This window comes from Varroa destructor, unplaced genomic scaffold (genome assembly GCF_002443255.2).
Source record: "Varroa destructor unplaced genomic scaffold, Vdes_3.0 BEIS01000002.1, whole genome shotgun sequence".
Lineage (NCBI taxonomy): Eukaryota > Metazoa > Arthropoda > Arachnida > Mesostigmata > Varroidae > Varroa > Varroa destructor.
The window spans coordinates 17,900,087-17,923,512 of NW_019211455.1; the positions used below are offsets into that span (position 1 = coordinate 17,900,087).

The 23,426-nt window shown below is 39.6% G+C and overlaps 1 protein-coding gene across 14 annotated transcripts in view; it reads left to right on the top strand.

Moving 5' to 3' along the window:
- The window catches only part of LOC111244804 (uncharacterized), a 48,895-nt gene extending 32,789 nt beyond the window's left edge, over positions 1-16,106 (top strand). For 12 of the 14 annotated variants that reach the window (XM_086979198.1, XM_086979201.1, XM_086979203.1 and 9 more), the window contains 7 exons: positions 2,803-2,932; positions 6,921-7,039; positions 11,997-12,044; positions 12,241-12,484; positions 12,905-13,031; positions 14,253-14,362; positions 14,441-16,106. In XM_086979198.1, coding sequence (XP_086835324.1) covers positions 2,803-2,932; positions 6,921-7,039; positions 11,997-12,044; positions 12,241-12,484; positions 12,905-13,031; positions 14,253-14,362; positions 14,441-14,447 — 785 coding nt within the window. In that variant the 3' untranslated portion in view covers positions 14,448-16,106. The other 2 variants (XM_022792234.2, XM_086979205.1) reach the window with 2 other exon arrangements.
- Positions 16,107-23,426: the final 7,320 nt, after the last annotated feature.

The following is a 23,426-nucleotide window of genomic DNA, read 5'->3' on the forward strand; positions in this document are numbered from 1 at the left end:
TACTTTATTTTACCCTTTTACTACCTTACCTTCTGTCCAGTAACTCTCCATTCAAACAGCCAGAGCACCTTTGCCTCATTCAGTATGATAAAGTTTCATGTGTAAAACGACATGTACACAATATGGCCTAACGTTGATTCAAGCACAATTCATAGTAGGGCAATAACATTGTTAGTGAATTTCAATTCGCATCTGTGCGTCAAGTCCTGATTCCAAGCTAACGCGTACGTAACTAGCATTACCTATCGAATAATTTGGCCGACGCGAGATAATCATCTACTTAGCCATACGAAAAACAGCGCACCTAGACGTATGTACTTTGTGGGGACAAAGGAAATGTATATATGGCTGCACTTCGAAAATAAATTAATCCCAAAGACTAGTAAAGCTTAGATCTCCGGAAAAAAAGCCCGACCTTCTCAAACCCAACGCCTCTATATTTCCGTCACGTGATTACATAATACATGAAACGTTCTCAGGCTTGATTATTACCTAGTTCATCAATATATATTCTCTTCTATCAAACTTGCTTGCAAAATTACCGAATCGAGGTCCAGTATCTGCTGCCCAAAGTTTTTTCGTATAATAACAAATATATTAAGTACGATTAAAAAAAAAAAATCGTTTAATGTGACGCTAAACATGACCAGGTGATCAACCCTATACATGTACTCCGGCTCGAAATGCATCGTTCATTTACAACAAGTATATATGTTATTATAGACACGAGTTTGGGATGATCGATAGACGGTTCGATTAAGTTAAAAGCCGATTGGCAACAAATTTTTCTTATGACTGTATTAAGTTCCGTTATTTTTCTAGCGTAGCCGTCCAACGGCGGGGAGTCAATTGTATCACGTTAACATATCAGATCGATTTGTTTGATCGTACGTGCTAACTTTTAATTTCACATCCATCTTTTCTTGTGCCCTGCCCTGTATATTCGTCTATTTTTCAATTAGCTAGCTTACTATACAACAACTTACCGTCGAGAACTTACTTACCTACTAAGTTATTCCTTTACGATGCTCTCGGAACCATTAAAAAGTCGAGTCAAACATAGATCGGCACTTTCAAATGGATTTTAATGAATCTCGCCAGTTCTACCTAGTGTGGCACACAATGCCTAACGAAAACCTGACCCATTAGGTTACCCATGATGAAACATTAGGCTAATCTCTGGACACTAAAATCAACGCCTTCATTGCTCTACATTCTGACGAACTTTTCTTAATCCAATGCTAGCAATTATAGATTCCTCGCCCTATCCCTACTTTGCTATCGCTAGACAAAGGGGTTAGTGTAAAGGATTCTAATTAGAACTTTATGTTTTCGCGCGGGTATCACACGTCGATCCTTTCTTCCGGTTAAGCTTACTTAGCTTGTATTGTCTCTATCATATTTTTATCGTGGTCTGTAACTAATCGATTTGGCAGTTAGCAATGTGAATTAGCTTACGAGATGCGTAAAATAGATATTTAGAAAAATTGCTTCCTATTTACGGAAAGTTGGAAAAAGGTACAGTCGAATTACGAGATGACAAGTACGACTGATGCTGTCCTATTAGATAGTACCGCAGAGATACTGTGTGTTCTGCTGGCACTAAAAGCTTTTTATTTCATCAAATTACGACGAGGTGCATTTAGAGGGCTGGTTATAGCTAAAACCGACAAAAATAACATTTATCTATGTTAAACTTTCGATTTAGACGCAATTTTAATGAAAGTATAGGTGACACGATGTTGAGTACGGTGCAATCGGATTCCGACAGCAGTCACCGATCATTGACCACTTTAACCGTTGGTCGATCAAAGATTGAGTAAAGCATCAAAAACAATGAGCGCACCCGCTAGCAGGGCCATTTGTTGAGCCCAGGCCAGGTTGTCAAAGTAACTTCAACGACGGGACTATTAATACGATCCATGACACCTCAGCTCTGTCAGTTTCTACATAGTTCACTAATTTCCACCCGCATCAAAAAGTGCTTGTTTTGATTGATGTAATTATCGAGGAGAACCTTTGAAAAGAAGATTGATACAAATTATTCACGAAACATTACCTGTGGATGCTAAATATGGCAGAATTATGTAAAATATATGTATATTTATAGATGATTAATGTTATTTGAGAACATGATTGCGGAACTGTGGTCTTTTTTCTACGGTAAGTTCTCCGTAATTCAGTGCTAGCGGCGCCTTAATTTTGTGAGACACATCTGTTCTCTATATTTTCAACTGACATCTTCTTGAAGCGGATCTCTGGATGCACAGGCCCCCGTTACTTACCTTTGAACGTATAGGACATGGATCAATGTCACGTTTATGACTCGCGAATAATAATGATCATACTGAAGATGTTTATTGGGGTGCTACAAACTTGCTCTGCCTTCTGTGTCACTGTGACCAGAAACGAAATATTTAAACCCATTCCTAGCCGCATAAAGCAGACCCAGCGGATTACCATTTTGAGTTCAAAATCACCAATATCCTCCGTAAAAAATGTACCACAGTCCCTAGGACCACTAACTGTTCATAGAGAATGTACAGCTCGCTTCATGAACGTGCTGCGCCTGCCTTCATTGTTAAATATATGGCACGCCATCGTGATTTTGCGTGCCACACAGTTTCTTTTTTCGTAATAAAATTGCCTTCAGTTTAGTTTAACGACAACCACGATTAGTCCGTTTTCTATCCAAAATTGGCCGGACTGTTTCGTACTGAAGATGATGGAACTCTCAGAGTTACTAACGATGTGTCATTTTGTTTGTCCCATTTTGGCATGTCCTTCGCTGCTTTGCTGCAGGCTGTTCCTACCAGCAAATTGCCCGTTGCACAGAGCCCGTTCAGAAGGAACTGGGCAGTGACCGGTTGAGTCTCGCATCTACTCTGCAGGATCTTCGGCTCTATTGCAGCCGCATGGCTACAGCGCACAGGTAAGCCTTACAGAAACAGGTATAGACCCATCATATTATAACGAAATAGTTACTGTTAATGGAATTAATATACAGCTGCGCTGAAGATGGATGTTATATGATTCGAACGAGTCAGACAGTCTAAGCAAGTAATAGAAACGCATAGGAGTTTTCTATGATTACTGCGTTAGATTAAATGTGGTGTGATGTTTCTTCGCTACGAGCCGTCGATGTGAACGAACGCTACGGCAGTCGAATATTCGAAAGCTCGTTTTTGAGATAGTTCGCTGTTTCTTCGTTGGTGATTGGGAACGAAATGGTAGGAATGGAATGATGCAGTCCGTCAGCTCGTATATCGATACGATTCCACGCTATTATTGCATCAGCCCTATCAGGTATAATGCCCTAAAGCCTTTGTCGCTTTATAGCTGGGTCATCCCAGCTGAAGCGCGTATCCAAAACGCCGACTTCCACCAGTTAATGCTTTCTGCGCTCAAGGTAGACAATAGCTCTACGCAGCGCCCTGAAGAACCCACAAGTGTTTTATATGGATCCTACGATCTTATTGATAATGTCAATGTTAACAGAGTTCGTTCTTGACGTGTTTGTGTTGCACTCTAGGGAAAAAAGAGACTTCTCTTCAAACCATTTGCTTCGTGGGCTCGTGTCGTATATTTTACCGTTTATTTATGCCGTTTTTTTAGGTTCATGTGGCGTAAGTAATCGGGGAACGTATCGAAGAAAGAGTTGGACACACATTGTTATTGTAACAGTGATAGAGCTGACCTTGTACTGTTTACCTTACTTAGCCTTACTACCGTATGGATTTAGGTCGGTAAGGCGGCAGACCGAATATACGTACGCCCGCATAGAAATATGAAGCCATCTCAACGCATTATGTCATGAATCACTTGCATGTCTCATCTCTTATTCAATGAGTGTTTACGCTAAGAATAAACTATACGGCTACGTGTACCGTATATATGTTTAATAACGTGGCAGCCAGTAATATTTATTTCGCACTTTGTCTGGAACGAGCGCTTCATTAACTTCTAGGATTTAGGACAAACAGGCAGTTCCCGGGATATCACTCAGGTTTCACGAAGACTTATCTGGAAACCAGTACCTATTTTTCGAAATTCGGTTAAGCCACTACCGCGTGAACGACTGTAGCGACATCAACAATAACAACAAAAATAGCTTTGTCGTACACACGCGTATACACACGCGACAGATCAGTATAAAACAACGATAAAAAAAAGACAGATACCTAGCAGCTTTTCTTAAACTATACCAACAGATGACAGTTTTATGTCAACTTTTTTAAACTTTTATACTTGCGACGCTTGAACAAAGACTAGCGATAAGTACCCTCAGTATGTACTTTGGCGTAGAAGACTAGATGAAACGTGCAGGTTCTCTATGAATGAAACTGAATTAACAATCAACTGGGAGTCGCGTGTTCAATCCTTGAGCTCGATCTTGAAATTTCGGCCAATAGTCATATCGAAAAGCAAACACAAGCATCACATAGACAGGCATATCGATCGTTAAGCATCAAAACGAGGATATCCTAGTTTTATAACCTAAATGTATGTAGAAATAGTTTTTGTTGGCAAACCTTTCAGCACAACCTGGATCGCTCGTGGAATGATATGTAGCGATTTCAAATAGCACAGGCAACAGACTTCATGATATTAATGCCAATCCAGATCAACTTGGCGACCTGATAAAACGGAAGCTATTCTGAAGTCTCCGATTCTTCGTCAGGAATCGAAACATGCGTTCAATTGCGGCCCTCTGTTTGTCCAGTTAGGATAGCAGTCACAACTTCTCAATGCTCCATCGTACCATGATGGTCTTATGTCGCGGCAAATTAAAACTCTATTTGTCCTGACAGGGACAACTATTATAGCGTTGCAAAAAAATATTTTCCTTATATCTATTAGAAGAAACTTGTGGCTACGTTTAATTTCGTGGCGCGTTATTATATATGCGCATACAGTGATTACTCGAAGGCTACTCTAAAAAACTGGACGAAAACGACAACTATAATTATAAAGAAGCGTAGTTTCATTTCAAACAAACAGTGTGCACGTGACTTTTTTGCACGTTTCCGATTCATAATAAGATGACCCGACAAATAAAGGCGATAAAGGTTTAAATTGCCGTCAAGTCACTATTACAGTCACAAGGTAGGGTTTTAGCTTTTTTTTTTTTATCTATGCATCTGTATGTGGTGGAAACGTTTTGCTTTTCTTACAACCGACACCAGTTTATATATATATATAGTTGGCCGTCATGGATTTTCCATGTTGAAACGAAGCTCTGTCAAAAGCTCAGGGGCCCATAGATTGTCTAGAGAGAAAGTTGAGTACTATTCAAATGAAAATCGGTAGGCGGAACAAGTTTTCTTACTTCGAAGATGGATACGGAACCGTGAAGCGGAGTAAACGACGTTTTTTGACAAACGATGTCGCAGGTCAACCCTATCAAATTTCGTAGGTAACGGCCTAGAAATAAAAGTGCTCTCGGTTTCAGTCGCTAGGAAAACTATGTGGATAGTAGAGTAGGTTTCGAGATACGATGGCATCAATATCAATTACACCTCATGTGTAATGTACAGCGTGAGCGCTATTTCTTGTTTTTTCTCTTCATTTATGGCCTTTTTTAAACAAAAAAAAACAAAAAGCACTTGTCGCCAATCGCTGCCCCATAAAGGAACCATTATCCAAACTCATAGAAGATGAATATAGCTACTGTTAAAGGAGTATCGAAGAATAGCATACTACACGACGTCAGAACGTCTTCTATTTGTTATACCTGCTTGTCGTAGTCTACAGGCCTCTTCCGTGCGAGACAGTGCTAAATCTTTATGGGATGATAGTTTGTCTAACCTAGAAGGTGTGCATTTAATACAAGTTTGAAGGACTAACACAGTGAACCCACCGAAATAGGCTCTTCATAAATCAGCTAAACGTTTACATCTACTATTGTATTCTATGCGATATGGTTTATCATAATTATCTGAGCAACTTTGTGCATATACATTATATAGATAAAATATAGTCTTAGTCAAAGATGCGTAAGCCCTTCCTCGGAGTTTTAATGGTATCTTACAGTTTGCCACGAGATTAATTAATGAAACTGCAATAAATTCCGTGAGAACGTTAGGAAATCTAATCCTAAACCCTGGGCCTTTAATAAAGCTGGACAAGGTCGGCAAGAATCCTGAGTGGCCTAATTTTATTTGCATAATATTGAATCATTAACGATGTATCACATTATAAGGACGGTGTTTAAGCAGCCATAGGCGATGAGATAGCCTTTAGTGATTGTCTAGGACGCTCGTTATATTACTCCACAGAATAGTTACGCTACTCAGTACGCTTTAATTCATAGCTAGCAACGATGGTACAACGATTCTGTCATCATCAGCGGTCCTGCAAGACTTTGCGACGCCAGCAGTCCTGAGCCTTAGCTAAAACGGCAACATTTTATATATATATATATATTATGTGTCAAAAACTTTTATCCACATAGTCACATCTGTATATTAAAACTACCTATTAAGCAGTATAATAAACCCACGAAGGAGCAGGTCGACAGTCGATTAAGCCAGAATTGTAAATTCAAATGACTGGAACGGTAAGAGCAGTGTTCGCTCGTGTAGGATGTCTTACCTACCTGCAGACGGTGTCAACCCCTTTCGGGGTTTCTTCTGTCTGATCATATCAGATAAGCTATTTTATTAGTTGAACGCATGTATTATTTAACGAAGACTGAAAAGAGAAAAACCATCGCAAAACGTTGAAGTGGACTACTTTATTCGTGTTTCAGTGTCATTTATGTATTGGTACAGTTCAGTAATATAATGAGCTCGTAAGAGACGCCTTTTCATAGCGGACATTTCATCTGGCTGAGTGCACAGAAGTAATGATCTCGTAGTTAAGTTTGGCGGTAAAAGTTTGTAACTCATGCCCTTGCACGTATCTGGCCTGTGTTTCAGTTGCATCGAAGAGGAGATCAGCAAGTGCTCGCAACAGGTACAAGATAATTACCGCAAGGCCATAAAGGCTGAAACTACTGTTATAGAAGAAGTTTGCACTCCAGGGGAGGCGCAAGATGGTAAGCAGACATTTTAGTAGATGCTATGTTGTGTGAATTGTCCAAAGTGTGGTCAGACATTTGTATCTTAGCTGTTTGTACTAGATGGTCAGAATTCTGTTCGGCTAATCGTTTCGAGGAAAAGAACAGAAACTAAATCATAGTTTTAAAGGGTAGAATATTTTATGCGATCAACTCTCGAGCGTACAGGAGCACACAACGCAATTGTAATGCCAAATAGAAAAATCAGTAATTTCATAACACCGAGTTATTCAAGTTTTATCTCCTTTTCACAGTGCAAATTATCCTGCTCAATGATTTAAGATAGCGCAATAGTTGTTTTAGCGGGTCTAAATTGAGCTTTGGCTTCAGCTATATCGAACGTGTGGCTGAATAAACAATCCACGTAAAATGACAACGATTTTCTTTGCAATGATCTCATGAAGCTCGTAGTGTACTTCGGCGACTCTAAACGTTATTTTACAATGAGATCCTATAGCTGACGATTAATTATCTGTTGAGCGGGCCGTCTTTCTCATCTGACCACTCCCATACCAATGCTGTCCAATTCTCCTACGCAATACGAAAATAACTATTTTTTCTCCTACAGAATAGCCATTTTTGTCGGTAGCCATCATTCTGAAGGCATTGATCGTTAGAAGCCAACCAACCAACCAACCTATCACTGTCAGATAAATCAATGCCGCGTGCACGATGCAGCTAAAATACGGATTACGTTACGCGGTAATGTTACCAAAAAAATGCTCTAGTCATCTCCAGTATTTTACCTTTATCCGACAGGTAAGTTAGATACAATTAGTATGTCAACTTATTAGAAAAAGTGACTCTTGCGCAGATCATCCGGAAAGCATTCTAATTATGGTAGCTACGTCCAATTGAATCAGTTACAGCTGCATAACTGGTTGCACATAGAACATTATGTGTTCTATATAAATCATAAATAACGATAAGTTTAAATTAAGTTAATCGATCCAATCATCGCGAGTGCATTACTATAGTGTACACGCCAAAACGTGTCCCTTTAAACATTGGAACTAAAAAAGGCGGAACAATCAATCTTATAGTTAGCGCGTTCTGACCAATTGTTATTAGGTAGCATTTTTTTGGTAAGCACTTACCCAGTACAAGACAAAGGTGGCCCTTCTTCGTGTATAGTACAGTACAGGCTAACGGCGTTGTCGTTTGTCGAGGGTTTCTAAGGGGTAAGGTGTACGATTCTGTCAATTTTTTTTTATGCTTGGACGCCTACTATTTCGTTTGTTTTCACGTCTCTATCGTATTATGAATATCCTCCTTGAGTGAAGAAATTGGTTGACACAATCGATTCATTTGGCGCCACAGTCATTGATTTATGATGATCTAGTGCATTGCGACGACAACTGGTGTTAAGCCTCCGAAAGCAATCTAAAAGGAAACCATAAAGTTTGAATGTATTTGTGCTTTCGCCCTTTTTGGCTAGAAAGTTTATTTGCTTCTAATACTATTTGTCCTTAATATCCGCGAACGCCTTGACAATGGAGTCGGCACAAGTTGTTTTTGCCAACGACAGGGATCTATCAAACATATGCAAAGGTATGGAGAAACAATTTTAACGGTAAAGGGCAACTTTAGCTCTGCCCTGGAAGGGAAACAGTATTAGTTTTCTGAGTCCAACAACCGCTCGGGGCGGTAACAACTTTTAAAACGGAGTATGCTGTTTAAGATCAAGAAATTTCTGCCAAGCAGGTCAAGCCTATGAAGGCGCATACATAGGATGCCATAAAAACGACGGAAGTTTTCTTGTGGTAACCTTAAAATTATAAATTGTGCTACCTAGTTGTCGCGTTTCTTCAACTGTATTACGAAAAATTAATTGTATTTTATTTAAAAGTGAGCATCTATTAAAAGAAAATAAGACATTTCGGACGGCGTGGTCACCTCGTACACTGTATTTTCAGCGTAAATCTCGACAACAGGCCTCAATGGTAAGGTCAGCTGACAAAGCTTTGTCCAAAGGGATTTCGATTTATATTGAAAAGCTAGGCCTTCTTTCCGTTTAACTACTTTCCCCGCATTATACGACGAACGTTAACTAAGATTGTACGCTAACTGAGCCGTCGTTAATTGCGTCACAACTATTCATTCGTTTGCGTTCCTGCAGCGATACCATTATCCAAAAGGTTATAGTACAAAGATACGAATAGTACAAATAGTACAAAGAACGAATGAATCTTTTATACTATAAAGTATAACATTGATTAGGCTATCGTCTAATCGGACAATTACTAATTTTTGATTCTTCAAGCTAAAAGAAAATCCATCTTGTATTAATCTGGAATAAAGTAGAGTACCTCTTATTAAAGCACCTGCTTTCATTTGGACTTCGCTGGGTCAACGATCTAACCGAACCATGTATACTTGTAAATCGTCTAAACGGTATATTCCAACGGTACCCTTAGCGGTATTCGCAGACGTCGTATGCGGCTTCCTCCAAACGATTCTATAGAACATGAAAAGCAAACGATATCTAATTCGTTCACCTTATTTACTTTGTGTGGCCAAATGTGACGAAGCCTTTCCATTTATCTCTATCGTACGTACTCGAACTTACGGTACATATGGGTTCGTGTGAACCTCGTCTTCATGCTTAATGTTGGCCTATGACTGGCCAATTATACAATGTACGACCTCGAAAGTCGAGGTTAACGCATGAAGTCCGTTCCGATGAAGACGTTGCAGGTTAAGTCTACCAAGCTGAGTCAATCAGTCAACGCCGACGTCAGACGAGAGGGAACCGAACGAGAAACAATTGAAGTATTATTTGTGTGTTATATGTAAAGGATATATGTAGGTCGTGCATCGTAATATGGTAGACATTCAAAGAATTTCTAATTTTTAGTCTAACTTTGCTAGTAAACATAGAAGCATCTCGATTCTTGGAAGTTCGAGTTATTTATTTATAAGCATTTGCTAGCCGAAAATCTCTACCAGTAAGACATTCGTCTTCGCTGAGCAGTAAACTCTTTACCACTTTCAAAAGTCTGGACTCCACGAAGCAGAAAACATATGCTTGCCAAGAATTAGGCCGGTTTACCAAACCAGCTTCGAACCAACTGTACAAGATATTTAAATCAGCTCTGATCGCCTTCTGTTTTAGGGTTGACGGTCTGCCGCAGTATGTGGCCATACGCACCAGTTTCTTGCAGTGTGTATAATGGACACTGAACCATAAAGGTATCCTCACTAATCCTGGTTGAATATAAAATTCTTACGTGACAGCAACGCCAAAAAGTTTGTCATAATCCAGATGTTAGCAACTTTCACGGGCTCTATGATAGCATAATAGATATACACATCGAGGTGGCGTCGTGTAATTCCTACGTCATTTAAATGATTCCCAGAGCCACGATGACTGTACCATCGACAAAATAATATAAAACATTTATTCTATCGTTGACTGCTTGACTAGATAAATTTATCTGTTTTTCTTTTACATACGCTGTGAACGAATACGCTCGTTCCTGTGCTCGCGGCAAATCTACCTCCTGCCAATAGGAACTGACGTGCATTTTTTTTTTTTTTCTAAAATTATAACAATTCTGGCTGACGTTTATGCATCGGTGTATTGCTCCGATCGATATCGAGAACGAGGCCTTTTCTTCCGAAGATTTTTTTACCCCTTGTTGAGCTACGAACTGCCAATAGCCATATGCTCCATTCATCGTTCGGTTTCGCTTTGCACCATTCTTGTAGTCACCAGTGTATTTTTACGAGTTTTCTATTTCTTCCCACCGATGCATCCAGTCTGCCATGCACGATTCATGCTGATACCGATATACTATTGATTTTCTTACTAGGCGGAGTTCCTGCGCTGAGAATGATTGTTTTCAAGTCACTTACTAATACATACAATTTTAATGTGCTACGTTTATCTAAACAGCTTGTCATGCCCACCGCAGACAACTTGTGGATCGGGCTTTCGTAGTTTTTAAATGCTATTGCCGTAGGTGTATTAAACAACTGCACCGCGAGTGGGTCGCTGCATGCCGGGCACTCGGCTAGCTTTTTTTTTTTTAATGTTGGACGTTGGGCGCAGACGTTCGATAGGTAACTCCGACATTGAAAACGATGACACTGATCGAGCAGGTGCAATTGACAGAGTTTCTCTTGCAGCTCCTTAATCATAGCGGGAACCGATCAGTTTTTGCTAGAATCTCTCACTAACGATGCGTATCGGCGACTAGAGCGTTCGTCGAACTTTGTATGTACCTTGGAGAGACCTTTGTATCACAGGCATTTTTTTTTTCCGTTTCGTTAATGATGTTAGTAAAACTGCTGAGTCAAAAAAAGAAAAACTGGCAAGAGGTTACTCAGTGTGTGCTTAATAGCTGTCGTGTTACACGAAACCGGCGTATGACCTTCCGTTGAAATTTTATATAAATCTGTGAATCTGTAACACATTTTAATAGGGATCAGCTGTGTTGGTAACAACCCATTTTCGACGTCGTTGTCATTTGATGTCATAGGTTGTCTGTTATTCGCAACCTACAAGCAAAAAGACAAGCAGATAAACAACCAGCTGTAATTTATTACCCTGGGAACCTTGTGAGAGGTCGCTGCCTCTGAAGTGGCGTCGGATCTACCGCCAACCATCCGAAAGGTGTCAGAACGATTCAGCGCTCTCGTTTGGTTTCTCGATTCGATCCAATCTTTGGTTCTTACTATGCAAAGTATAGAAGATAGAAAAAGGCAGTTTGAAACTAAGCAGCATAGCAGATGTAAGGTGCCGCTGAAAGCGCTTCGCAAATCCCCATAAGAAGGTTGCTAGCTACCTTAACATGAAAAATAAACCTGGTGCTGATCATTTGATGGTTCAGAGGCGAAAGCCAAACGATTGCTAAAAAAAGAAAGCAGTATTTCTGTATTATAGAATCTACTTTCATGTGTGCCTCGTTGGTTTCGGCTGTGTCTGCCATAGAGGATCTGTACATCCATATCTCTGATGACTACAACAGCCTGCCGCGTCGTAAGTCCTACAATGAGAAGTAATTTTTGTTAGAGGAATTAATAAGTTTAAAATCTAGTCTGGTTTAGACAACGAATTGGATCAATTTTGTGCCGAACTATCCAATTCGTTTGGCACTACTCTAACATAGCCACGTATTACCCAGCATCTTCTCAACCCTCGTTTGCGTTCTGTTCTTTATCTTCTGGAAATTTAGAGTATCTGCAACATGCGCCGTGCTTCAAAGCGATGCTTCTCGAAGGTGGAGCCTGTCACGACCCGTACGCTCGGTTAAAAGCTGTCACAGTCGCCCTGGACCCCCCATCTGGACATCGCCAACAACAGGATGAGTCAACGGCGCCGTACAGTGACGGCAAGAATTCTGCTAAACGTCAGGGACCTGCCAACGTCGGACAAAAACACTACCTGATTACTAATCAGATTATCGCTGACATGTGTTGGTTAGTATTATAGATAAGTGCACCACAACGTGCAATGAAAAGGAGGATTTCTTTAGGTAGGTATCAGCCGACGATCATAACTTGACTCTGTGGGTCCAAGGCAAACTTACAAGGATGAATTTCCGGCTATACATAGTTATTCTTAATTGATACTATACACAACTGAATCGACATTGGGCTGAACGAAAATGAGGATCATATTTGTTAATTTACAAGTAATAACCGGCTATGTATGTCCAGTAAGGCTAATTACTGGAAAATGTCGACTTTTAACTGTAGTAATAGCAGTTGGTGTCAACTTCGACTTTTGTATGGCGTGCAGCCATACAAATGGGGAAATCAACACGAGCATGACAACTCTGGATCTATTTCTCTATGACCGTTTTGACTGATTTTGGCCCTTCTCTTTGATTGATCAAGTGAATATCATGCACTACACGCGTGTTATATGGCAAATACCGAGGTAGCATGCGGAGCTAAAGCTTTAGAAGTCTCTCTACAGTCGCTCAACAAGCTCAACGGAGGAATGCAGGATAGCTGCGCTAAGGTACGTATGAACATAAACATATTTTCTTAGTATATAACATGGATCAGATGTTTATTTTACAGTGGACCTTTCGCTGAGCCAATTTGCGTCGTTAGTTTTGACTGAAACATAAAATAAATGTGGGCTTTTGACAGAGTCCTTCTTCGATTATAGGACCCAATTACTGCTATGGCTTTCAAAACGTATACAACGTATCGAGAAGTGTGTGAAGTCATTCTTCAAACGAATCTGATCTGCATGCGGATGCATATAGAAAATAATTGTGATTTATTTTGGTGACTAGCATTTTCCTGATCAAAGAGTCTCAGTTTATTATGGCTTCGAGTGTAAACCGTGAAAATGCTAAGGCCGACAGCAAATATTATTTAAATCTTAATTCGTCTCTGGATATGTTTTCCAGTATTTTTATAGATATCGTTTGTGAAGGTCAGCTTTTGGCTCGAGCCTGCCGAAAACCGAATTTTGTTTGTAAATAATGTCCAATAGCATGGGCTTCGCGTAAGGGCTAACCTTGGTAGAACGTTTTTTTCAGGTTTCGGACAAATATTAATGAAAATCATAAATTCAGAACCGTTGTGCAGAACGATGGGGTTGAATTTTTCGGAAAGACCTCCACTACAATGCAACAGCATTAAATATCACCCATATAAAACATTAATAACAATAACAATTGTCCCGTCGAGTATCCATTGGTTTACCATTTTGCATTTATAACTCGTAGCTGGGGCGACGTTTTATCGGGCTGAACGTTCCTCGTTGAGCGAAGTTCTTGAACTATTCAGTTTTCATTGAATGCTTGGCTGATTTACTGCCGCTTCTCTATCACTGCGGTAATACTTTTCTGGCCACTCGGCTGAATAACACACCGACCTATAAAAACTCAACTATCAATCTACAAGAGAGCGATTTTGACACTTTTTCCTTTTCAAAGAAAAAAAGGATCGTACCAGATATTTCTGAGGACAATCTATCTAAACTGAAGTCATTAGTAAGCGAACATATACATACACTTATCTCAGATATTGCCCTTGAGAGTCATCGAATTAGGACTGCGTGGAGAGAAAGGTACCGTATTTTGGTAGAAGATTAAATCCGCAGAGTAACGCATATTAGACCGTTTAAGACCGTTGCTTCTACGTTGTACAATTTATCGTATAACATCATGGAAATTCAAATGATATTTAGCGACTTTTCTTTTTATTGTCGCTATTGTTATTGCAGGTCAAACGACATTGTGCAGGTCATGTCGTCAGCTCTTCAGCCTCAGGATCGGGTGGCCAAAACATTTTGAAGACTATCTACAATCTTCTGTCTCAACTTCCTACCATTTTGTAAGATAAATAGAAATGTACGTATAATTATCGAGAGGTGTAAGGGTCTGCTAGAAGGCTAATATGAGCTCTTTTCAGGTGGTAACGGTCTGCGTTATGGAACGAACTGAGTGAAGCCTGCTCACAGCTGCAACGTCGATAATGCTCTAAGTTTCGTGTGCTAAATTCACATGACGCAACGTAATCTTTGTTGGAATTCGAGCGACAAAAGCTTCTGTTCGAAGTCCAGAAGGGTTGGTGAGCGTTGAAATAAAGCCGTCATTATTTTTCAGTCCCTTGAACTTCAGATCCAGTGGGCGTCTAATTATCGTAATATGCTTAGGTTATATTTTCCCCTTATTTTTCTAACATGTACTAGAGCTATGCTGCAATGTTCTTTGTGTAGCATTCTACAATGATTCTATAGTAGTGTCCCCAGGATGTACTCAATCCCCTTTCTGAACACAGCTGTGATTGTTTGTTATACGAAGTTATAGTGCCGTATCTTAGATATCTGCTAATCTAGAAGAAAAGACAGTTCACCTAGATCGGATCCTGTATGTTAAATCAGGAACTTTAGACGCCAAATTAAGCGCTGTAGTGATCGGTATACCTCGAAGCCTTTGTCCTTTTTTCGGCCGAAAAACTTCATTTAAACGTTCATTTAAACGGTTAAAGGGTTCATTTAAACGTTTTGTGAACGTATACTATGCATCGAAGGCTGACTCATCAATCAATCGATCACCCACCCACAAATGGAATGAGTTAGTGTTGGTTGGAGCCCGGCGTCCGAAGCAGTGCTTAACTGTGCTCGTACGGGACGTAAATGAAAAAACGTTAATCTTAGATAAATTAAAAGAGGGTAACCGAGTAAGCAAGATGTGATAGATTATCGCTTGAGCCGCCGCGGAACTGATGTGTATTAACGGACGAAGTTCAGTGCTGTGTATTAAAGAGAACTACCCAAAGTTAGCCAGTAACAAGGTGTACCGTATGACTGACCATGGTAACCTGTAATTACCGCATTATTATTTCAAATTACAATCGTTTTACTGGTTTTTTTTTCAAGAAAATATATCTGCAAATGTTAGGTTAGATGCTAAATGCGATTCAGTAGTAAAGTGTGTACCATGAACATTATGATGCCGCTTGATCGTAAGTTGTACTATATATATATATATATATATATAAATCAAAAATAAAAACAGTTAGTCACGTAACCGTGTAAATAGAACATGCAATATACATAAAGCAAACTCAAATTATAAACCAAATCGAGCTCGATAATAATCATAATCCTAAGTGGTAATTACCATTATATATAGTATAGTATAGTATAGTAGCGGTTTTGCGTAGCACACGCTTGTTGATACGCTTTTGTTGGCTACATGCTCGTGAAGGATGCATCGAAGTATAATGCGTTCTCGCTGAGACACGTACGAGAAAGAACAATTTCTTTCTCCTTAGTTATTTTTCTATCAATGAAATGATGCAGAGCCTTTGCGTCTTCCTTGCGCGTACTCCGTTCACTAGAAATGCGTGTCAGCTGTGACAATGCCAACAGTAGTAACAATAACCCCAGTCGTTGCGCGGTCCTATTCAACAATGCGTGTGTTACCGAACACAACGAGGCCATAACATCTGGAAGAAGTCCTGTTCAGCTACATGATTCTGAGTTTAAAGTTCAGCTAGATTAACTTATATTGTAATAGTTGTAATTAAAATAGGTGAAATAAATATATGTTATATAGTGTGTTTCAAATGTCGGCGGATTTCTAATTTGACTAGTGTAAGAGGACTTGGGGCAAGGTTGTACATTTAGATAATATACAACTTCGGCAACAACACGCTTTTGAAAGCAAAATTTGCCCAGGTTGTTATGTGTACCGCTCAAACGGAGAGGCCGAGCTAGTGAATAGTAAATGTCTGCAAGGACATCCGTTTCGAATTCTTCCAGTGAGCGGCGGTGAACGTGTATGTATTCCGTTTATTGGAGACTGAGTCGGGCGAGCAAAACAGAAATCTAACCATCCAGATAACAGGAGTGATATAAAAGGATCAACATTACCAAAGATTTGCGATGCAGCATTAACGGAAACGATCAACTTTTTTTCCGAACAAAACCATATTTTCAACTTAAGGCAAGATTTGTATTGACGGCAATAATCTTCACACGGGTTAGCAACAAAGGCGGCACCACAGAGAAACTATGATTAATTTATGTTTAGTTACCAAGATCGACATGGTTGATCTACGCTCGCTACAACAACAAGCTGTTTTGCAGGCTGTGGTAAAATTTTAAGGATTCCTGTTAAAAAAAAAAACTCTACGGAGATTCCATATTCCTTTTGCTTGAAAGCACCGCAGATGCTTTCCTCATGGCAAAACGATAAAAGACATTAAAAAAGAAGTGAAACAATAATCCAATGTCAAATACTCAACGAAAAAGCCTAACGCCTTCTAAAGGGTGTTACGATTATAATAGCACGACGTTTGTATGGCGGGCTATTTCGAACTGTTCGTCCGATCACTCCGGTGTGAACGGGACCACCGAAAATTGGATCGCTGCAACGGATTTCAAACGTTTTAAGCAAACTATTATGGTTCAGAGTGCCGTCATTCCCGCGCGTATGCGTATCATCGTACACTCAACGGAGGCATGTTCACATACGCAAAGACGCGTTCGTCCATCCATTAAATAGGATAAAGGTATTTACTCCAGCTCACAAATGCAGTGATACCAACGAGTTCTTACGACCCGGAGTATAGCCGCATTTTCACTACCGACACCCGTATAAATTATCGAAGTTATCATCGCAGTGAAACGTGTTATCGCCTATGTAAATTAAGTATATTTGAAATTTGGGACAGGTGTACGCCAGGCTTTGAAGCTGAAATGACGTTTTTTTGGCTTCGCTTTGGAACTTCCTAAAGTTCGCGTATATTGGATATTGTTGCTTTAAGAAATTCTGATTACAAACGAAGAAGGTTTCTTTGTCTGCAACAACGAATTATACTACGCATAACATGGCCCTTGGCAATGCTGAGAGTAAAATAAATGAATAAAGGTAAATGCAAGTTCCTTCATTTCAGGTCGCCACTCTGACGTCGCAAATCGACCTTGGCGTAACGACTGCGTTGTTGCTAATGCATCAGGGCGGAAGTTGCATCCTATATCAGCTAAGAGTCGGTCCTAAAACGTGATTCATTTGATCCGTATACGATATGATATAAGACCCAGAAAAGTCCTGTGAAGCGGGTTATTCACCAAGGGTACGTTTACTATTATGGGTCAGCTCTTTCATTAGAGTGATTGCTCCACCGATTCCATTTTGTTGTGGCAAATCTTGATCAAAGCGCATTCCTTTGGCTCGCAGTATAAACCACGAAACACAAGAACTTCGATGAGCTGTTTCCTCAGCTATGACAAAATAATAGAGATCGGAGCGCGATAGGAACAACAGTTTCGCGATCGTCAACTTGAACTTTTGAAACTTACTTGGCCATTTTCTAAGGGTATGATCAATCACTGTTATTTCTCGCATGTACATACTACTTAATGTCTAGCAGGTCAATGTTTGTTTTTATCTACCTTTAGCAAGACGTTGTGCTTCAACTGTTGCATTACATATTGAAGAGGTCCGCTCTTATTGTTGGTATTCTTTAAAAAAAAAATATGCACAATATGAACGCTATTTTTTTTTTAGTTGAGGATTGGACGTATAAAATTAATGACATGTTGTCCATGTTTAGCAAAAATGTATGACTTCGCCTGAAGGGCCTTCGTGTGTTAGATTAGGATTAAAAAAGAACGTACCTGGGTACTCAGTGTTCTAGTAAGCAACGCAGAACCTTTACTCTATGTAGCTTAGGAACTAATTATAAGAGATAAAACATACTATTCATTGTAACTGGAGATGCATACGCTGGAGAGGATTCATGCTGGAGGGAAATTAACTTGGAAATATTTTCGGGACGTATCTCATCATCTTTTCTACACAAAGAACATAGACCTTACTGTTTTTCAAGTACGTTATTTCAGTTTTAGCTATCGTTAAATGTGCTTAAGGACTAGTCTCAAGGAAGCCTTTAAGCCTTGAAAATACCTTTTAGTGAAGTGATAATTTTTATTTTTATCGTAACTCGGAGTATAGTATAAATTAAGTTTCGAGAAATAGGTTTTAATTTATACCATCTTTACCAATGTATTGTGCATCTCCATAATTTTGTGTGCATAAGTCTGCGTGCAACAGAGCGAAAACTTCTGTAAATATGCAGTTGTTACAGCATCAGTTCTTAAACGGTCAGAACAATCAGACAGATCTGACAATCGGACGAAATGGGACGGATAAAGAACCTTTCGTCCAGGTGTCTGCTTTCAGTACAAACTACCTGACTGGAGTGTTAAAGGATCTTCAAACGATATCATCTCCAGATCACTGACCACGTGGCCGACATTTTGTTATGCAATTGTTGTTACAGGAAACAGTTTCTGAATATCAGGCATAGGTTTCAAGAACGGAAGAGCAGTAAACAGCGAGTAACTAGCAGATATCATTGCAGAAAGTTAGATGCAACGGTAAGTATCGAGCACGGTCTAATTATTTTGGAAAGGTAAGTAGAGGCGTTGACAGGCGGGATGCGTTGAACATGAAGAACGAATAATTATGTGCGGTTACTAAAGTCAAAGTAAAAAACCGATTGAGGGTGTCTCATGAAAGGAACATGCTTGGTAATCGATATATGCTTACTTTGCAAGATTTTCGTATCTCATCTATGATTTTCATATATACGACATCTAGGAAAGAAAGCAGCGCATTGGAAGACATTTATCTAATACTTACCGGATCAACTTATATTTACTATGAGATCTACACATGGTCACGCATCCGCTAGCAGTGGTTTGACCTAGCTCTGTGCTCAATTTGTAAACCCCACCAGTATTCTACCTACCGATAGTCGCTAGGGTCTACGAATAAAAAACACTTTTTTATTCAATAATACATCAAGGCTTTTAGAGTTGCTTGTCCTTTTAATTTGCCAACGGCAGCTGGATTTTTGCCGGTGAGAGCTTGGAACAGTAAAACCTTTTTTAGGCTCACCGTCAAACGTGACCATAGCTAAACGTAGCTCTCTTTGAAGCCTATTCTACAGGTCGCGTCTTCACTATTGGCCATTACAAACATTTCTTTATTCGAGGCACATTTGCATAATACTAAAAAACAACAAGAAATCTTACAAATTTCGTCCATCGAAATCCAATCCAAATCCCCAGCGTTTTCTTCAGATGTTAGACGATCCTAAACTTGGCAGAATCCGCCGAGCGCTTCAAAGGTTTATGCTACCATCGGTGCCTGGGCTGGTTGTTTTTCAAGGTTGCGGGGTTCTTAGCTTGAAGCTATTTCGGTTTCTTCACGCTGATTGCTACATGTATCATGACGCTCCTGCAGTATTACTAATCTGCCCATAAGTCTTCCTTCGAATTGAACGAGCGTCTTATTTAAACCATTGCGAATCGCAATATTAACGAAATTCGTTTATATCTGATGCGTGCGGTCCAATTTAACGCAATAATAAGCAAAGTATGACCGACGTTGTATGTGCACGTTTATGGCTCGTACATGCAAATAGGCATATTATATCTGTCGCATGTCACAAGATGCGACGAGCTCTTGACAACGGTAACGAAAACGAACGACTGTCCCTTCCGTATCGTTGTTATTTTCCGTGATCGAGGTATCTAGTCATATCCAAAACAAGATATGTGAAAGGCATATTCCGTGGAAACCATCGCTCGATCTAAGCAATTCGTTTAGCCGAAACTGTCCGGATGTCACCTTACAGGCCGGCATATTGAGGTTATATTCTAGCCTTTTTCAATCGATTCTAAAAGTTTGATACACGCTCAACTAGTGCTTCAGTTAAGTTAGTAGAGGTGCTTTATTGCGAAGCATCTAAATCTATTGCGGGAGGCCTGATTAATGGTAGTTCTTTGATGAGCGCTGTTAATATACAAATCAGAAGTACGATGCAAAAAGTTGTGTACCTTAATAGCACACCTCGCTACCAGCACATCTAGCACGTTTACGTGTTGAAGAAGTATTTTAGCGTGACATTACTTTAGAGAGTAATTGTCAACCAACCACTAGGCACACGATCGACGATTTAACTAGCTTAGGCATGAAGATGCGTTTACTTAGGCTGCATTCACGGAAATCGACGGCATAAAGGCGCTACCTATTCACAGACGATACGCTATCTCTTGATAGTCTGGGAATGAATCCTAATATAGTCGCATATGACTAACAGAGTTTATAGGTAAATAACGGCTAAATCAGTACGAAACAGTGTGTCTATTCCCGGACGCCAAGCTAGGTCATAACATGTGTCCACGTTTAGCAGGAAAATACGTTACCCACTACGTACCCCACTAGCACAGGAATAGGTTTTTACCTTATCCATATTTGAACCTACAGTTGTTCATTACGTACCTTCTTAAGCGTAACAACATTTTGAAAGTTTAATCGGACAACCTATTATGACAGAATATGGAGTTGTTCCTATGTTGGCACTGAAACAAGTATAGCGCAGCAGAAAAAAATACAATTTTATAAATGCGTTTAAACGATATGGAGCCAATTTCCTCCAGATTCCTTATTTGTTCTCAGCGGATTTGGGTTTCTGCCAAATCGATCCACTTTTAAACGATGGCGCCTTCACGCGAGCTCTACCCATCCCTGATCGAACATGTTCTAGACTGAATAAACATCGCTGTTTCGATTATTCGCTGCCTTGGATCGGCCTGTTAGCATAGGCGGGGCGAAAAGGACAAAATCTTTCTCATTCATTTGCACCTAACTTGTCCTTCAAGAACAGGCCACATCCGAATCGAATTTTTCCGAGTACTAATTACGCTGATATGCGGTTTTTATCTTTCAGCCCGCCCTAATCTCAGCATCATTTCGCGCTGTGCGGAGAGCTGTGTTTCACTTACCAGAGAGGCGATTTTGAACCTGTGATAAAAGGAGCTGAATAAATTATTTTCCTCTCTTTCGTCGATGCATGTGACAGGGGTTAGTAGAATGGTAGATTTTGTTCTACCCCATTAGGGAACGTCTTTATTGAGCAGAATAGCAAAGCCTACGCCTCATGTGCTCTTAGAACAACAGATAATTAACTGAACTCGCCGATTTAGGCAGCAGTTGAAGCAAAACGTATAACACATTAAGGCTGTCAAAATCGTTTGTGTAATTAGCAGCTCCACGGTCCCGTACCTCAGGCAGCGTGAATCGCTTGCGGTTCGCGTTGGTGGCGTTGATAGGTAAGGTAGCAAGTATGCTAACCTTGTGACAATGCTTTACCTCGGTTTTATAAGTCAGTGGAACTTACACAAAAACCCACTATATTCTACAATTTTACTACAGTCAAAGTAAAAATGCTGCCCATGCCCATAAAAATATTGCGCTGTTTATAGTCAACATGCGAAATGGCTTGAAAATGGTTTTGTTATGTTCGCTCTGAAAATTCCAATATAAAAGATGCTCGCTCTGCTGGTCGACTAATTATGGAGAAAAGTTAAGCAATGAACATCTGAGTAACAATAGCATTGCAAAAAAAAAATACAACATCTACCATCAAACGCTCTTTTTTTTAAACCATTTGAAAGAAGCTAACTACAAAAAGAGGCGGTACGTTCGATGCAAGAAAAAGTTATTCTATCGTACTGCCGTTTGTGCAACTGTACAGGGAACAATATCAAACCGTTGCTAAAGCGATTCATCACGGCTGATGAGAAATAGATAGCACGCAACAATACAATATAATCTGTAGCGGAACAGACTGACAGGCGACTTCATGTATTTGGTCGAATGACTCAACTTACTACCATCAACTTACTGCCAACAAGACTACAACAAACCATTAAAAAGATCGACCAAAACTAATGGATAGAAAAAAAAAAACGTTATCTTCTGCCATGGCAGCGCCAGACCATATAGCCACTTTTCGATAGCTGCTTAGCAAAAATTGAGCTTTCATGCATTTGTCACATAGAACGGATTTTGCATCAGCAATAGATTATCATTAGTTCTGGTCTATGTAGGATTTTCTTAATAGTGTTCATTTAGTTTCAATAAAGGTATGCAAAGGTCACTTGTCCTAGTCTTTTGCCCAGAGGCCACGGAAGTTCCTTAGCCATAGAAGGACAGAAAATGGTAATCTTCTTTTTAAAATATAAAACATACTTTCTATAATTTCACTTTGGACTGGTCAGTGTTTTTCTCCCGATGACGTAATAAGTATTTGAATAGAATCAGGTATTTCAACAACATATTTTGCATGTGCTAAAAGTGTCATTTCTGATACTCATTTCTTTTTGATACAACCATTATGTACTGCTTCTATACGAGACTTTAACCACTAACTAGCTATTTTCAAACATGCAAGACTTCCTTAGTCCGCAAAAACTTCTTTAATGATCAAGCGATATTGGTAGCCGTAAACTTGTTAAAGTGTCGCTCAATACAAAGAATCCAATAGAATTTAGTTAGTAGCCAAAAAAAGACCAAAAATGCAAGGGCCTAAATGGCCAAAAAGTGTAAGAGGACGCAAATTATTCGCGAAAAGATTAACAGTTGTAGTTTATCTAAAGGACCTAATAAAAAATTGATAGTCATCTATTTGGAAAGGCCGTTAAACTCTATATCAGAAATGTATGTATTTAATAAATTACTTACTAATGAAATCATCTTGATGAATTTTCTCTAGACCCTTTGATTCCAAACTCTATTGAGAGTTGTCCGGTTTGCCTCGTTCTTGAATTCCTTAAAAAATGGCAATAATAAAAACCGTAAATTTCTTGCAAAAAAGAAGCTTTTGGCCTTAATGCGCGGTAAGTTCGGGTAATAGCTGATCTTCGCTGAAATTTCGAAAAAGACGCTCTGTTTCTTTGCTATGATAAACTTGTCGCTTTACGCGAGGCACACCAATGCACGCTTAGATAAGTAACCAGGCAAAGTTTTCTCTTTTTTTAATTCGATTACGCCATTTTGTGTAAGCTTTGATGTTTTCGTTTAAGCGATGTAGA